The sequence below is a fragment of the Lissotriton vulgaris genome, chromosome 5 (assembly GCF_964263255.1).
Source record: "Lissotriton vulgaris chromosome 5, aLisVul1.2, whole genome shotgun sequence".
Taxonomy (NCBI): domain Eukaryota; kingdom Metazoa; phylum Chordata; class Amphibia; order Caudata; family Salamandridae; genus Lissotriton; species Lissotriton vulgaris.
Genome location: NC_141693.1, coordinates 193,087,396 through 193,106,468, shown reverse-complemented (window position 1 = coordinate 193,106,468; position 19,073 = coordinate 193,087,396). Strand labels below are relative to the sequence as shown.

At 41.5% G+C, this 19,073-nt stretch overlaps 1 protein-coding gene across 2 annotated transcripts in view; it reads left to right on the top strand.

Moving 5' to 3' along the window:
• LOC147710455 (ficolin-1-like) overlaps nt 1–19,073 on the top strand; it is an 844,448-nt gene that overhangs the window by 162,163 nt on the left and 663,212 nt on the right. For both annotated transcript variants that reach the window (XM_086921142.1, XM_086921141.1), the window contains exons 7-8: nt 7,442–7,569; nt 14,732–14,861. In XM_086921142.1, coding sequence (XP_086777268.1) covers nt 7,442–7,569; nt 14,732–14,861 — 258 coding nt within the window. The remainder of the gene's footprint in view (nt 1–7,441; nt 7,570–14,731; nt 14,862–19,073) is intronic.

Below are 19,073 nucleotides of genomic sequence, written 5' to 3'. Positions count from 1 at the left end.
AAAACATTATTACATAAATTTTGTTTTTTATTTCCTACCCTATAACACCACACAATTGACAACCCACATCTAAATTACCATAATTAAATATACATTAATGAATTATTATCAATGATAAACTATTTATTAATTAAACATACATTACTTCCCACCCTTTACCCCTATAAACCCCACAACCAACACCTAAAATTACTTACACAATTATCATGTTTAATTTTTGAAATAATTAAATACTATTAGTCAACAACTAATTATTCATTAATCGAAATAAGTTACTTTCCACCCATTGCCCCAATAAACCCCACAACCCACACCTAAAATAATGATCAACTAATTATTAATTAAAAAAATATGAATTACTTCCCACCCTTTACCCCTACAAACCCCACAACCCGCACCTAAAATTAATTACACCATTTCCATATTTATTTTTCAATTAATTACCCACTTTTTATTTAATTAAAAATAGTTTACTTGCCACCCTTAACCCCTCCAAACCTCACAATCCTCACCTAAAATAAGTGCACCATCACCATAATTAGTTACCAATGAATGAATTAATAACAATTAATAACCAATTAATAACTAATTATGAATAAATTAATTCCAGGAAATTACCACTATAAAATCTCAATTAAATAAATATTAACACATAAACAATAATCTTTAATTTAGTAGAAGTAAATTACTTCCCACCCTATTTCTCTATAAACCCACAACACGCTACATAACTTAAAAAATACAAATTATTATTCAAATATTATTGATAACTACAAAAAATGTAACACAAGCAATACAAATCATAAACAACTCTTATACAAGAAATAAATTACATGCATTTAAAATATATACTAAAATACATAACAGAAATAAAAATTGTTTAAAAAGTCGATATTTTAAATAATTATATTTTTGCAAACGGTATTAATGGCTTCTATATTAAAAAAAATATATTTCTTACCTTAAAATCGATGTTCTTGACCACAATATTCTTGCGGTTGATATTCGGGCTGTAGTTCGACATTTCCAACTCAATAGTTTGTCTGCACACCGTTTTGAGTTGTTTTCCGAGAAATGTTATGAATAATGAAAGGGATCAACAACGAATATTCTTTATTAAAATTGAAAACATACCATACTGCCTTCTGGTAGATGCTGTTTCACTATCATATTTAGAACATGGTGCAGTGTGTTCCACCATATTTATTTTTTGTTATACTAGTCCACACTCATGCCAAGTTTTAGTGTATTGCAAAATTAGTAAAGTAACATATGGCCTCTCCCATCACAAGAGCTTCCTGAATAAGAATTTTTGTTAAGGGCACTTTCATCTACAAGTTCAATTTTTCAGTAGTATATTTGTACAAGGAAAGACAAACACATTTATTCTGGTGTAAGGTTCTTGCTCCACTTGCAAGCATAGTGCCCAGCTGCTCTTCTAGCTCAGTCTCTGAGGCTGATTTATTTATCAGTGGGAATCCCTTTCCATGGAGATGCCGCCTGCTCAATTTAGAAATGACCACCAAGCTGGCGGTCATTTCTAAAACATTGCTAGGAACTGCCACCATGCAGTTCCTGTCAATGCTTTTTGCTGTTTGGTGTAAGGCCCCATCAACATGATGGAACGTTAAACACCAAACTGTTTTCTTCTTTAAGATCATAAATCAAATGCCAAAGTGGGATTTTCTTTTTGAAAATAAAAAAAAACAAAATGCCTCCTTTTCCATGGAAGTATTGTCCCTTGGCATTTTTGGGTTTTTACTGTCCTTTACCACCAGGGTTTGCCTAGTGGTGAAGAACAGTAAAAACTTGGCTTGCTTATCTGCCCAGTCTTAAAGGGTGGATGGACATATAGCCAAACTTCACAAGCAGCCTTTAGTCTATTGGGCAGATGGAGAAGTTTGCCTACGGTGGAGATGGAGTAGCTGTAGCCAAACCTAGGGTATGCCCGCAATTATATCAGGTGGGGGGAACCAGTGTGTTGGCAGGGTGGGAACTCTGGCGCAATTCAAATGAACATCACTGGCAAGACAAATTACACCAGGGTTTTCACACTTAGGAGCCGATTACGATGGCAGGCGGAGTCAATCGGCCGATTGCCTGTGGCGGATGAGTGGCGGCGGTATTTGGGCCCGCCACAGTCACGGGCTGATTCCCTCTGCCATCCTTATTTGGTAGGGAAAATCGTCGTCCATTGGCGGAGGGCCCGCCACCGCACGGCTGTCAGTGGCGGGCCTTCCGCCATCATAATCGGACCCTTAATGCAAAAAGCACTTCTCCATAAAACTTATTGATACCGATGCAGGATCTGAACTTTGTCACTATCCAGTTTTCATACAGTGTTGCATACATACATTTTGTTCTCTTAGGAAGCTGCAGTTTCTTTTCGCTTTTTCTTTTGAAGTATGTGCTTCTAAGGCCACTCCTATGTGTTCTGGGTATGGAGCCGGGTCTGTCTGGGTTTGCACTGTTTGTATTTATCTGGTTTGAATGCCATTTTGTGACACACGGCCTGTACATCATAAATATGTGCAAGCCAACTGTACCTTGAGTTTTTAACAAACACCTTGGTACAAACGTTTTATAGTGCATGGTGTTAGGCCTTTTCTCTGGGCCTCCGGGAATGTTAGTGGTTGGATTGGCCCCCCACCACTGGAATCCCACAGCTTCAGGCTTTCTTGTTTGAACTCCATTTGGACATTGACTCTCCAAAGATAGTGAAGGAGAGCAGTCAAGGCTTATCTTAGAAGGTACTATTCGTTTTGGAGCTATGATACTGTAAGACCAGGGAAAACACACAAGAAACTTGATGCCTAGATTTGCATCTTTAAAATGGATATTAACCTGCGTATCTCACAAATTCAGAAGCCAAGGATTAAGCTGAGTGACTTGTTGCTCAAAGTCTTGATGTGTGGTGCACCAGAACCACAGAGTCTTTGGTGGTTGTACCCTAGGCACCAGACACAGTTCAGTGAGATATCAGTTACTGCTACAGATGATCTCATCTCAGTTATTGCTCTAACTTGTCTCATGAGGCATTTTATTAGTGTGGGTGTGTAAACATTCATGCTGGATTTGTTCTGGCATTTAATACTGTGTGAACTGGGATAATAAACTACAATGACCTGTGTCTGGAATCCGGTCAGAGGCTACATTTTCTGTTGGCATGAATACACACAAACCCTGCGACATCCACAGACATCCAAGCGACCATTCAGCTAACAGTAACTTGAGAAGTGGAATTTAAGGTGAAGATCCAAACCCAATTTCAAACTGTAATATCTCTAGAATTGTAAGAGCTTTAGTGGTCAGTCTTAGTTAAGTGAAAAAGGTCTTTCCTAGGGTGAAAGCAAAGAAACCTCCCTGTGCGAATCAGGCTATACAGGCTTTCTCTAAGGGATAGTAGAATGTGTGTTGGGAATGTCACCTGCAAGGTAGAGGATGTTTTCCCCTTCCTTGAGTTATCGACTGCATGTGAAACCAAATCTTGACTTTTAATGCTGTAACCCTGTATATGGTAATGTGAGGCCCAGGACCTGTTCTGTGGCCGGGAGGGGTGCACCAAGTGTGACTCCATAGAGGGCAGTGGACCTCTGTCCATTGCCGCTGCACACCATATAAAGTAGTGCTGGCAGCTTAATTTGTTTTGAGAATCTATAGTGTGACAAGTCAGAGTGTGGTCCATTATCCCCTTTTGTGTAAAGTGTTGCTTTTAAGTGAAATCCAGAATCTTGTGCCAACATCCCATGAGTGTGGTAGCTCATATATAGTAGTAGAACTGTGTGTGTGTGTGAAACTCAGTGGTTGAACCACTGGGATCAATTTTCAATGTACCTGGTTTACCATGGCACACAAAGGAGAACAAGGACATCTGCACCAGTCAGTGGAAGTGGGATTGCAGGCATTCCTATGGCTGATTACTTGAGACCCAGCCACTGAAGAAAAGGATGGAAACATGGATTCCCTTACAAATTCAATGAGGACCTTGTTAGCAATGAGCTACTGATTAGTTCTTCGTGTGCATTGCCATTTGGTAGATTGTAGGAGTGAGCGAGAGACTGTAGTTTCTGTTATCCAAGATGAGGTCATTTTAACCCTTTCGTTGCTGATGACGAGCTCAGCTCGTCATCACCCACGGGTGTCGTGTGCTGATGACGAGCTGAGCTCGTCATGACACCAGCAAAATGGTAATTCCCAGCACACAGCGGGAAAACGCCTAGCAGCCAAGAGGTTAAGGCAGACCTGCCCTTATATCTGTCTCTGATGACGTTCTGATCATGAAACCCAAGTGCAGAAACCTCACACTCCACTGAGCGCATGTTTTTGACACTCTTATTTGGAGCCTGCCCCATTGCTCCTGGCTATGATTGCCATCGCTTCATCTAAAGACTGTGTCTACAGAGCAAACTGAAAATGACATTTAAAAAAGAACTAGCCCTCACCGGCTCTGAAGCCTTAAAGAGTGGATCCACATCCGCTGTCAGTGAAATAAAAGTGGGACCGAACCACCCCACTGTGTTCTATTCCCAAATACCGAAGGAACGGTAGGTCTGCTTGACGGTTGTCCAAAAGCAAGCTTGCCTGTCTTCTTAGAGTGAGGAGTGTACCTGCCCCTGCAGGAGGAGGGACTATCCAGAAGTCCAGCATGCTCCCACCAAGTAGAACACCAAGAGAAATCTGACTTTTCCAGAGCGTGAAGCAGGAGAGACCTTTGTCATGTAGGGATGCCCCCATGGTTACTCTGTATAGTTTCTATTTGAGCATCACCAAAACTGAACCTGAACAACTAAATGTGTCACCTAGCACACTGCAAAGGCTGAATGGTTGATGCTTCCTTTGGTGAAGAACGCCTCACCATGGATACAAAAAGCCCTAATCGGCCCAGAGGCATTGAAACCCAAAGGACCCCATTGCAAGTGATTCGGCCTAGAGGTTGCAAATGACATCCCAGGATGCCTGCTGTAGCCAACAAAGATGGCTGCCAAGTACCACTGCTGAGAATGGGTACTACCACTCAGGCCCACCCATCAGAACACCTCTACGAGCATCGTCCTGAGTGAGGCTGATGTCACAGCCTGCACAGGAGAAAAGTATAAACTGCTGAGGAAGCCAGCAGGTAAAACTCGGTCTTTGGCTGGACCTGGGATTAGAAACTAGATGCATGAAAAAGTCTGATGCGCACGCTATTGTTTTGTCAAGATGAAGTAAAGAGACATTGAACCGAAGTTATGTAGTTTACCTGTGAGAGAAACTAAAGTCTGTGCCTAATCATTGCCTACAACCTGTTTTGTGTTGAGGACTAACAAATAAAGTGTCTCAACCATAGCAGAAGGAATCGGGTATACTGAGAAGGCACCAGGAAAAAGGGATGTGAAGCTTCACTGCCTAATGCAATGTAGATTTCAACAACCTATGCCAATTCCATGAATTGTGTAGTAATTTGTTGTGCTGTGTGATTAAAGTATGTACATAAAATATAAGCACTGGGCTGAACATTGTGTTATTGTGTTTGTAGGTTGACTGTGGGGTTCTGAGTTTTTGCCCCCAATACTTCCTCCCTGAGAAGCCTGTGAATGGTCACCTCTGCCTCCCTGACAGTCAAGTGCAGAAACAGTTGTAGTGGTCACATTTTGCAGAGCCATTTTAGGATGAACCCCACAACACTATTGGCAAATGACATCAGCCACCATGGTTGGGATCCAGTAGACCATGTCTGCCGTCAGGCCCACTGGTGTGCGGGTCTCGGTTGGTAGCTCATCACCATTGAATTACTAGACTTTGTCCTGCAAGTCCTGAACCTGTATGCAACAAAGACGTCTTTGAGTTGCTTCTGGTTTTCTTGGCTTCAAGTTCCAGCACAGTCATTTTCTTTCAGGGCAGGTTGCAGAAGAAATACAATTCCAGATTCTAGGCTCCATCGTAGTCTTGAGGTGAAACAGCTGTAAGCAGAATGCTATTCCTGGCAAACGTAACTGTTCTTTCTGGCAGCAGAACAAAACATAGCATAGCACACCATTACATAATGAGGACATGACTGATAAAATAATGTGACATAATGTGACAAAGCAATATAATCACATAAAATCATAACAGCAAATACTAACATATTATATAGTACCAAACTGCCCATGCATGCATGGCAATAGGAGAATCGTGTGAAACTGAAGAATCTGTAAAATGTAAAAAATGTGTTTATGATGCATGACACAATTAGAAGAAAAGTCTGCTTTTACTGTGAGTTCTACTGTCAATGCACCAACACTGACTAGTCCTTTGAAATAGCTTATTTCGGTGGAAACTCTTCCTAAAAACACATAAAACCAGTTGAGTACAATTTAACAGTAAAACACAAAATTACGTGAAAGTACAAAATGAATTCTGTACACAAATTCATAATGAAGCACAGATAATCAATACTAGGTGCATTGTTGTAATAGAGCATTGGTGCAAAACAGCAATATGTGATGAAACCAAATCATTGTTAAAACCAGAGTCACAGCCTCTTCTTCAGAAGCCAGATAACCTACGCACTATTTCAAAATGCGACATAAAATAAAAATATTGACTTTTTATGCACAAGCATTTCAAGTGTTTCGAATGACTTTTGGGCAGATTTAAGACTAAGGGGCCCATTACGATGGCGGGTGGACAAAGTCCGCCCTCCTCCATAACGGTGAATGGAACCAACCGCCAGAGGTGCCGCAGTCCCGCTGTGCCCATTAGGATGCGCCCACCACCCTGGCAGTGGCATCCTGCACATGTAACATTGTGGCGGGTGGTGCTGTAACCCGCCACCAGGTTAAATGGACATGTTGTGCATTGGCATGCACAAAGTGACAGGCACAGCGCGGTTCCTGCCACCTTGTGCATGCCAATGTAGGGGGTACCCCCAAGTTCAGCCCCCACCCACCCCGGGGGCCCGCAATGGGCCCCTAAAGCAATTCCCATGTGCCTTTCCATGGCGCCACGGTAAGGCCTTCTCCGCCAGGTATCCTGATATGGATGGCGGTGTCTTCCAGACACCGCCACCCTATAAGGCCCGAGTTCCGCCCGGCAGGCAATTAGAACGATTGCCTGCCAGTGGAAATGCGGGGGACATTCTTTCTATCCGCCACTGTAACCCCCGCCATTGTAATATGGCGGTGGGTTGATGGAGGGCGGGCGGTAAATGATGTTGGGAGGTTCGCCACCGCCGACATCATAATGGACCCCTAAGAGAAGTACAATCATAAAGATCTATAACGATTTTGTATTCAATTATATGCATTGGACATAGATTTACAATAACAAAAGTAAATTGTTTATAATACTGAGTGTACAATCCTTCGATCCTAAATATAAAATGAATAAACAGGATGTCATCTGCATGATTAGAACCGTACAAAGGGTATCCAAACTTGACATGGAATTTGATAAGGAAATGCATTCCTGCTCTTTCCAGGGCCAAAGAACTGCAAGGAGCTACAGCAAAGAGGAACAATTATGAGTGGCTGGTACACGATCTATCCTGAAGGGTGCAAAGCTTTGACTGTACTCTGTGACATGGACACTGATGGAGGAGGATGGATTGTAAGTATGTAAGGCAAGGACAGAGATGTTTCAGATACTAAGGCCCTCATTATGAGGGGGCTCCTTATTGAGAGCCCCATGGGAATTACGAGCCCTGCTGCTGGAACACAGCATATCTCTTTACTTTCACATGGAGGTTTCAGCTGCTGAAAGTCTGCGGAAAAAAGAGAATTACTTGGCAAATGTAACTTGGGATTACTGTTTCCCCCAGTAATTCCTCATTCACTTGTGGATCCACTGGTTCCAACTAATATTGGGCCAGATCTTCCCCACCCTTGCTGTTCCCAGTACCCCAGTATCGGTACCCCTGTGTGTGTGGGGGGGAGGGGTAGACATTTTGCACTGTTTTCTGCAGCGCTCATAGTCCGGCCTATGAGTCTGACATCATATCATGCTCACTGCTGCCAGCTCCTATGTTGTTGATGGAAGCACACCATTCTTATTACCAGACGGTGGGACATCCACATGGGGACTTGCTTTTGGTCTTTATCCATTCTTTCTTCTATCGTATCCCAGTACAGAGTTTTCAGATTCTTCTATTAACTTTGATCTCCACTGAGACCAAGCATTACATTTTATTCTGTATTTGGACGTCAGCTCGTTGATAACATTGACCTCTGAAAGTGGCTGTTTATATTGGATTTGTTAAAGGTTAACCCTTCTTCCTATAACTTGATCGGCACAGTCCTCGGAATTTAAAGATTTGTGATGATGAAGACATCTGCATCATCATAATGAAGTAGTGCTCCATGTATTTAATTGCTCTCCTTATACTGCATAATGCTCTGCACAACAAGGGGTACATACAGTGGCCCAGGGGAGATAATACAAGGTATGATGAACAGACTCCCATTCCTCCTTCAGATGTCTATCATGACCTATATATATTCTCAAATACTCCCCACCAATCCACACCAATCCCAGCACATATTACACTTTTTGCAAATCCCTAACCTTAAAAAGTCTATCATTATAATAGATATCAGATATTAGAGATTGTTTCTCTACCACAAAATAATTTTCTCTACCTGGCTTTTGTTTCCTTTAATCAGCTTTCAACACAATCCTCCACACTAAGCTAGGGACTTTGATATCCAGAGAGGGGAAATTACTAAAACATTTCCACCTTGAGAACTACTATAATGCTTGGGAGGCCATTTTTCATCTCAGGTATGTATTAGATAAACATTCACCATCCCAAGTGCTATACAAATACATTGGTGAGAAATTAGTTGTTTATTGTATCCTGGTAGGTTAAAAAGTCAAAACATTTGTTAACCCAAGATATGGATCTCTATAATGCATCGAGACAGTGCCCATATTACTACAAAAAGAATTATAATCAAATTATTTGCCATCCTGAGAGCTACCTACCTCCCCACCCACACTTTATGGTGATAGGTAATGTATCGTAAGATGATAGATCTTAAACTAAGTAAAGTGTTACCATCCTGAGGGCATTCAAACACCCAGTGATGATTAATAACATTGACACCTATGACACTGCTTATTTTGAGAGAGCTGCTTCAAACCCTTCGTGAAATTAAAACAGAACCAGGGAAGGCTGCATTCATCCATTACTTTTTATGGTGCGAGAGCACAGACCTATGCCCCAGCCATGGCCCGTGTAGGGCGTGCCACCGGGCGGTGACGTGGGGCGGGGGAAGGGCATGGTGGGGGGTTGTAACATGTGGGAAACGGACGAATTCAGGTAAGTACCGAAAAAAAAAAAACGAATTTCGTTGCTCAGGCTTCATCGCCAAATGCGATGCAGCGCGCGCAACAAAATTCGTTTAACTTATTTTTTTCCTTACTTACCCGAAATCGTCCGTTTCCTGCATTTTACAACCCCCCACACTGCTCCTTCCCCGCCCTGCATCACCGCCCGGTGGCACGCCCTTCACAGGCCGTGGCTGCTGTGCACTATCAAAAGATGTATGATTCACTTTCTTTGCTGTGGTGCCGAAAGGCAGAGATCAGATAAAAAATCACTAACCCTGTGAGTACATTTCAATCTTTGGGATGTCAGTGGTGATGGAATATATGCATCAGTTCTATTGTTTTGGGGATGGATTAAATAGCAGTAAAAATATTTGTAGTTTTGCTTATATTTTTGTGTCTTTAGAGTGGATGTTTTGTTTTGGGCAGTTCTGTAGTTCCTTTCACCCAATAGTTTGGGTATGCAGCATTCTTAGAAACCTGCATATTTCTGGGCTTTCACAGTGACCAGAGTGATGATCTTTGCAATTGTGTTCCTATTGATTTCACATGTGACCCCATTGTTTGACTGTGAGTGACACTGAAGAACATTAGCGCCACTCCTCCCCATTCTCAAGGCTAAATGTACATTTGGTCATACCCCACAGCAGTCTTTGATTATGGGGAGCATTTCTGATTTTTAGTCTTAAATTTGAATAGCCAACTTAAAAATGTAAACAGCAGATTGTCTCCCTGAAAAATCAACCGAGGCAACACAACAAACAAAACGTTTTTTTTAATTATCACCTACAATATTTAGAACATAACAATAATTGTAAGGTATACTTTTCAACAAAACAATTTGTTTTCCTCTTATATGTAGTATTTTTTTCTTGCAAACTAGATTTTATTCAAACGTAAGATATGAATATTATTATATTTCCATTGCAGACTTATTTAGATCATACTTTTAGTAAGTATTGGTTTATCATGTGGGTTGTGTTGATTTTAGTGTGGGACCTCTACTTTTCAAGATAGCTGCTTCGTTCAAGAATAGTCCCGTCAGCCGTATCTAATAACCAGCTACCCTTAATAACCATGTATACTTAATACCCAATTACATGATGGTGAGTGAGAAATGCTCCACTGGTCTGATCACAATGTGGCAGACACTGCCGCCAAGCAATGGCCGAAGGGAGCTGATGCAAGGCTCCGCACTACGATTGGTCTGACCTGAAAATACTAATTTTGTTAACACTATGAAGGGATAGAAAATATTCACTTTGTGTATACTGAATCTCATAATTGGGGAGGTGAATGTTTTTATATCCACAGCCCCATATCAATAGGCAGATGTAAGTAACTTAGATGAATATTATGCTTGCCTTTACTCAACGCTGAGGAATTCAAATACAACTAATCATAGATCTTTGATTTTGACATGGTTGACCTACCTTAATCTGATGTTAGATGAATGGCAGAAAGAAAGGAGATTGTCCAGGCAACTACAGATGGCAGACAGAGCTATAACATTTGACCTTTGAATATGTTTTGAATATTTATAAACTCTATGTTTAGATTAAATCATTATCAGGTCAGAAGTAAGGGGTAACCCCAACTCTCTAACAAGGAAACTTCAAATATTTGTTTCTAATTTATCTGAAGTGGGCATTGTTGGTATAAAAATGTTTGACACTTATAATTTGATTCATTGGTCAAACTCATCCAGGCTTCAGTGTATAATCAGATTTATTTATTTGCATATTCAATTTAGTTTTCATTTAACACCACTGATGAACATTTGATAAAGGAAACTGCTAGATACAAAAGGGCAACTTAGATTTATACACTTAAGAAAGAGCTCCTTTCCGTCCAATTTTCAGAAACAGTGTACATCAATAAAGGTAAAAATTAAACAATTAAGCTACCCACTTCATGGTGACAGCGCATCTGTAAGAAACAAAAGATCATGAGTGGTTAAAATAAAAAAATGCAGCACATGAGGCAAAGATATAACTTATGCCCCAATCAAATGAGGGCTGCAAAGGTAGCTCTTAAAATCTGATATGATGAAGGCAAAGTAGCATTGTCTCGGAAATCCACTTCCAACACTTAAGGAGTTAGACTTTTTTGCAGGCACCCAGCCAGCTTGAGAGATACACTACCTGCGTGTCAAAAGTGAACCTGAATTTGATGCACACAAATATAAGGAAAGGTGCCTTACAGAAGCAACGCCAACTATCACAGATATTAAAGTTACTCTGTCCCAGGCTTCTCATCATTGGTGTTCGCTCCAAATATGAAGGTGACCTGCTAGCATTTCATCAAATGCCTTTTTATGGTTTACTATCTAATTAAATGAAGATGGCCTACTGATAACTGATCCTAACACTGAGTATAGATATGTGATGGTAAGAAGGGAGTTATCTCCTGGCCTACTGGTGTGTTTCTTCAGTGTAGTGGAGTACTTCCCACTAGTGGGTAGCTAAACATGTATCAGGGTGATGTGAGAAATTTAACAAATGTGTCATTACTAACACATGTAAAGACCTCAGTAAGGAGAGGTTTACATGTTTCATTGCCTAAGAAAGTTTGGCAAATTTAATAGTAAGGCACATGGAGTTTTTTTCAAAAACTCTTTTGGACCCAAAGATGTCCTTTCTTTCCAGGCTCACCAGTGTAAACGAGGGGCAAACATTAAAAAAAGAGTCCTCCCATGGCTGAGGCCTTTGTGAGAGGAATGCACAGATATACCAGAAATTGTTGCAGTACCAAACATAAGGATGTCTTCTACCTGGCATGCTGTAATTGCTGTACAATATAGTAGAGAATGGAGCAGATACAGAATCTCTGGGAGGCAACTGGGGTACATGCCTGCATGGTTGCAAGACCCACATGAAAGAAGCTCAAACTGTACTCAAAAACAAAGAATAGTGTCAATAGAAATCACACACATTTCAAAGCAATTAGATTAGAAGAAGTTATAAAACTCCAATAAAGCAGCAAATAAATAGACTCAAAGCTTTGAAATCCCAAAGTTCTCACTGTCTAAATGGTGTCTCATTTTCCATTATCCAAATAACATCAACAGAGTGAATAACAATATCCTCCTATTGTGTCTTTTAATTTTCAATGCAAAATTATTCCCGCTTCTTGGAAAGGAAACTTAATAATTGCTATCTACAAGAAAATACTAAAGATATCCCATGAGAAGTACTGTTTAATTATACACCTAATATTTTGATCTGATGATATGGACACTACATGATAAATGTTTAATAAACATCTCATGATGTAACTTTAGGATTGAGCATATGGCCATCACTTAATCCCTAGCAAACAAATAGAGACCCAGACTGCCTGTTTTTCCACCCAGCATTTTTCCTGGTGGACTGAAGCCTTTGGATGCCATTTTGTAAGGCAGGAGGCTATCACTGGTATTTCCGCTACTTTCTAAAGCTCGCCTAGGTAATTACAGCAGTTACAGGTATGCTTCGGGAGCGGGAGAAGAAATAAGAGAGAGAGAGTGATGCAAAATTGCGACAGGGAGCTTGGCTGATTTGAATATTTTTACCAGGGCTGCTTGTGGTTCCTAGTCTGGCACTGGACAGATCGGTTAATGGCCTAAATCTACTACTATAGATAATGTAATAAATTTGAAAAGATTAAAGAATGTCTGAGGTACGAAATTAGCACTTTATTTTTTTACATTGATTTTAGCACAGCTTTCAATGTGACCAAATTTTAAGAGATACGTTCAAAAAAATGTATATTAAAGACCTCTGTTGCACTTGATAATGATAAAAACCATAACAGGTAGCAACTAGCCCCTTTATTATTTCTGCAGTGCATGGCAAGGCTTCCCTTCTAAATTGCAAAAGGCCATAGATATCTGTTAAGTTGGGTGATTCCACCATAAATTTACGAATGTATGAAGACGATATTGTCCTAACTGAATCGGCACCAATCAGTGTGTAACCTTTCTATTCTGGCTAATTTTGCTAGAAGGGATGCCATGTTATTTTGTTTTTATTGAGTATGACACCTCACCCAACAGGTTTTATAGAGCTATGTGGAATAAAATCAGGAGGATAACATCACAACTAAGGTGGAAATATGGAACAATACGTCTTGTTACAGAAAAAGATGTGCTTTAAGTTTTTGTTCCTAAAAGATCTGAGTTGGTTGCCATTTTCAAATCCAATTGAAGGTAATGTCATAAAGCAGGAACCAAAATGGATAAAGCTCATCCACCTAAGTTAGCTTTCCTAAAACAAGGAAAAATCAGACGTAGCTCACAAGCCTATATAAATGCTGCTTCTATGAACATACCGATTCAGGCTACTGAAAACATTAGTATAAGTCAAAGAGTTACATTCCTAACGGGAAGCCAAATGAGACTTTCCAGAGTAGGCATAGTGTAGTAAATCCAGGACTCAATAGAATGAGTGAAATGAGATTTATTCAGTAAAACCTATACAACTCATCATCTGCCAGCATCTTCAGAGCTTCCAGTTTCTCCAGTGTTGAAACATAACATTCCAACATGTACAAGATGCAGATGACATCATAAAGTGAGAGACAGCAGAACAAGACCAATCACTTAAAGTAACAGTGTGCAACCAAACAAGATATAGAATATAACACGTAGCCAAACTAAGGGATCTATTAGCATGGTGGGCGGATCGCCACCGCCGGGCCGGTGTTGGCCCCCGCCGGCCGAGCGGTGGCGATCCACCTGCCATCTGTTCCTTTATTACCCCTGCTAAATTAGTATGGCAAGGGGTACCTAGGCGGATGGAAAGACCGTCTGCCACTTTTCAACCGGTTGGATTGCCTGCTGGGCGTAAAAGGCACACAATATGGTGGCGGTACCTTGCTGGCACTGCCATACGTAGTATGATGCATGCTCTGCATATGCTTTTCCATGGCAGAGACTCCACCATGGAAAGGCATACAGTAACTTGCTTTCGGGGCCCGCTGCGGGCCCCCAGGAGGGTCGAGGGGTGGGTGGCTGCACTTGGTGGATACCCATGGTACCCCCCCTTCATTGGCATGCACAAGATTGCAGGCACCGCGCAGTGCCTGTCACATTGTGCATGCTAATGCACAACATGCAACTTTTACATTGCAGTGGTTGCTGCTTACAGCACTGCCCGCCGCATTGTAAAAGATGTGGGATGCGACTGCCAGGGTGGTGGTCGCATCCTAATTGGCCCCGCGGGACCGCCGCACCTCTGGCGGTCGGTCCCGTTTTCCGTTACGGCGCCCGCCATCGTAATGGGGCCCTAAATGTCAGAACTCCTAAGACCAACCTTGCTGCCTTATTTTGAATTCTTTGGAGCCATCTTCCTAGGACATGTGCAAGACCCATGTAAAGGGCATTGTAGTTGTCTATCTGGAAACTGCTTTTTGTCATAATAAGCATAGAATGAGTCAATAATCTTGCCTTATTTCTATGCAGGTGTTCCAGAGACGATGGGATGGCTCCGTGGATTTCTTCCGTGACTGGAACGCATACAAAAGGGGGTTTGGGAGCCAGATGACAGAGTTCTGGCTCGGAAACGACAATCTCTATTGGTTGACATCTACCGGTATGTATGAAAGGCTGTTATCCTACCACTCACTTCACTCTGAATATTTATGGTAAGTGAAAGAAGAATAACCCCACCACCTAAAGTGAAACTGAATGATCCTCGAACCACTTTACACAAAGTGAAATCAAAATCAAAGAATGCCTTTGTATTCCAGTTATTTCCCTGTCTCAGTAGAGACGCCTGAGAAAGCTTCCAAACATTAGTATTCTCAGTATTGTCTTTCATTCCACATACAAATTACTTTTCTTCTGAATGGATCTGCATGAATCATGAACTCTTTTGGCCAAGGAAACCGCCTGGAGTGGGGATCTTTCTTGATTCACCTAGAGTTTGACCTCTAGTAGGTGGTGCTTGTGTCCAATAACTTCTCACTGATTGGGCGTGAACATTGCTTTGATGGCAATTCTTCCCTCTGGATTGTTTCATCTTAGTTGATATATAGGTTCCAGGTCTCCTGCTTCAAGCTTGTTCAGATTGCTGTGATTCTGAAAAGTTTTTGTCCTTGGCATATGGTCCTTTGCCACTTTATTGGCCATGATTATATGGGCTTCAGGCCCTGTTTTCATCTTCAGGTTGGATGCTCAAGTAGTTTGGCAATGGAAAAAGAGGGGATCAATTGGATTTTTTTGTACTTCTCAACAATGACACCATAAATTGTCACTGGACATCAGTCTTTTCAAAACAATTGTAAAGTATGGGTGATAATTCACCCATATGGAGAACAGTGTCTTTGTTGTTCCAACTCATTGCTCAGAAAACAAAAAAAATATACAAACTATTCAAAACAAACTAAATATTATTACATCAATTTCCTTGTGGATTCCTGTGTTTTTTCACAAGGGTAAGGTGGTTGTTCGAAAGCTTTTGATACCCAATCCACCTGAAGGTAATCCTGCTAAGGATGGAGAAGTAAGGCCAGAGGCCTGCTACTCCTCCTAACTGTGCCCTAGTCTATTGTTCATAGCTTTATTGGACTCCTTCAACCAATCTCTGTCAACACTTTTCAGCCTACAATGATTCCAGGCTTCCTCAGGACAGGAAAGTCAAGGAAATATACCTGAAATAAATAAAAACTTTTTTTCGCGAATTTTTGTAGATGCTCATGTAGTTTCTCACATGAGTACATGTGAGCTGAATGGTTAAAATAGTACAGCAGGGCATAGTGATATGGTTCCAGCGTGACACCCAGTCAATTAAGCCATTACTAGCGATGACACTGAAAAAGTGCAATAGTACATTTCACATGCATATCGCCAAGTCTTTCAAACTATTTCCGCGCATAGAGTGTCCGCTTAAAAAAAATGTGTGACCTTGAATCACTAATCAAAAATAATCAAACTTCAAAAATAAAAAAAATATTACAAATAATTCTGTTTCCTACATTGCTGTGGGTGGGAGACCATTACGTGCCACCTGGTGGTGTCTTAGGATGCTTTCAAGAATTGGTGAAACAAAATGGGATGCGGGTAGTGACAAACATCTTCTACTCTTATATATGAAACTATCGTACCACAGTATTGTCCAATAGGTTCTCTGGGACTCGTGGTGCAGTATTGTTAAACAGACTCTACTTTGAAGTTGCACACAGCACACCTTAAGCCAGGGGGATACCGTCAGCCGTCTAAATGGTAGTAAATGGGAGCTCACCTCATGACTTGACCATAGACTTTTTTGTTGTGTTCTTGAAAAAAGAGCAGATGGGTTGCTCATTGGGATGCAATTGTCATGTCACCGACTATGTTCTGCCACTACTTCTACAATGAATGTCATTTTGCAAAATGTGCACTTTTTCACAGTGACAGAAAAAGCAATACATGGGGAAAAATTCAATAGATAATAGCAAATGATTCACTAATGTGTGTTTCCACATCACTGTTTGTAAAAGTGGTAGTGCTTTTGGGTGGGTGGGCCTGTCACATGACACAATGTCTCAAAATGAAACAAAGATCTCAAGATCTTTACTTGGCATTTAAATCTTACTGTGGATCTGGGTCGCTGTTGCATCTGGGCCCAGGGTAGGCCAGCAGTCATGTAAACCTACCAAACACAGACATTTCTACAAACTGGACACCTGGTTGAGTACAGGGGGATGGAGGTTGCTAGAAAATGGGTTCCTGGTTGACTTTGCTATGAGCCTTGGTCAAGTAGCAAGCAGCAACTAGAATCCTAGTCAGGGTAAAGCTAACCCTGTGCGTAGTGGGCATAGTGGGGCTACGCGGAGCGCCACAGAGTTTAACCCCTTCCATGCTGATGACGGCCCCCGGCCGTCATGCATCACGGTGGGTGTGTGCTGATGACGGCTGGGGGCTGTCATGAACCCGCCCACTCTCTAAATCGCCCGCACAGGCGCAGAATCGCGGCCGCACCCAAGGGGTTAAAACAAACTTTACACACTCCGCGTAGCTCGCTATGCGCCACCCGCCTCCCAATTATTATACAAGCTTAAAAAAATATATAAAGTATTAAATCGCCTTAACTGAGCTGCGGCGTCCCCGGGCTGCCCTCTTCCTCCATTGCGACTTCTTGATGAAAACTTGATAGGGCGCAAAAAAAGTTGTGATGACTGAAGAGGGCAGCCCATGGACACCTCAGCTCAGGTAAGGCGTTTTTATTTACTTTATATCCTTTTTGTAAGATTGTATAATAATTGTTAATAGGACGGGTGTGAGGCGGGGCTGGTCAACTCCGCCCACCGCGGAGTGTGTGGAGTTTTGCCTGCACACTCCACGAGCGGAGCGGAGCTCTCCGCCCACTCTTAGGTAAGGAATAAGCAAACCCCACATTAACCTGTGCTCACCCCCTGGTAGCTTGCAGTAAGCAGTGATGCATAACATGAAGGTAATCTGTAAAGCTTTTGTGCAAAACCATCACACAAAAACATTCCACACCAGGACATTCGGAGTCCCCAAATCACTCTTCCGCAACCTTGATGTATCTGGGGGCAGATTGCACTACTCCACACATATGGTCTGTAAAATCAACTTCATCTGCTGTATTTTCCACAATATATGTGTCAGGACTAATGAGATGTGGCAAAATAAGATTGGTGATGAGGAAATGTCGGATGATGAAGAGGAGGGAGATGAGGAGTCTATGCAACCTGGATCATTATTTGCAGCAATGTGGTGAAGGGACAATATCATCAATAATTTCTTTACAGAAGAATGATTGTTCAAAGTCATAGTAAACATTGTAGGAAACATTTCACATTGTACATCTGTCCATAAATAAAACTTCATAGCACTAACACTGTAAGCATTTGTATTCCATACTCACACTAAACTACTGAAATTCCACATTTGTTACAGTGATATATGTCACACAGAGTATTTATTTAACATCATCTGGTACAAGTAAAATAGTGTGCAGGCCAACAACCTGTAGCAGATAGTCCTCCATTGCCAGCCATCATGACCATGGTGTGGTAACATAGATGGCGGCCAACAACTGTGTGTTGTCTCTCCTGATGCTAACCATGTGTTAGGCCTCCTACTTGTGGCTGACATTAGAAGCCACTCTTTGTATGATGACTTTGCAGAATTCCACATAGGATGTGCATGAGAACACACTAACAAAACTACACTCTACACTTGTCACAAGTACTAACTTGCCCACATGTTGCAGCCAGAAAGATGCCTCAATCAAAATATACAACATCTACATATCATACTTTGCCAGTGCTACAGTGTTGCATGTGTACAGCCTCTGCTATTCACAAGCAACATGGCATGGGCGTAAAATCCGTTCCGTTTGCGGAATTTGCGGATTTTCTGCAATTTCGCGGTTCGCGAATCTCACGAAATTGCAGAAAAATCCGCAAAATCACGTGCAGGACGGATTTTCAAAAACTGAAGTACATGAAGCCCTTACAGGGTTACAGCAGGTGCCCAAGTTGAAGCTAATTTCTTTGTAACCATTTACAAAATGGTTACAAAGAAATTAACTTTAACTTGGGCACCTGCTGTAACCCTGTAAGTGCTTCCAGATAGGCTCCTCCAGAGTTGTTGCCTACTTGCAACTATTCTCCGACCCTGCTCTGACCCTTCAAAGCAGGGTCAGAGAATAGTTACAAGTATGGCAAATTGCTTCAGGCTGTCACAAAAATTAAACCACAACAGGAAGTACTTACAGATAAGGAAGCAGGTGCCGGACTTGAAGCTCAAATTCAGTAACACATTAACCAGCCCCCGGTTGAGGCTGGGCAGGTGT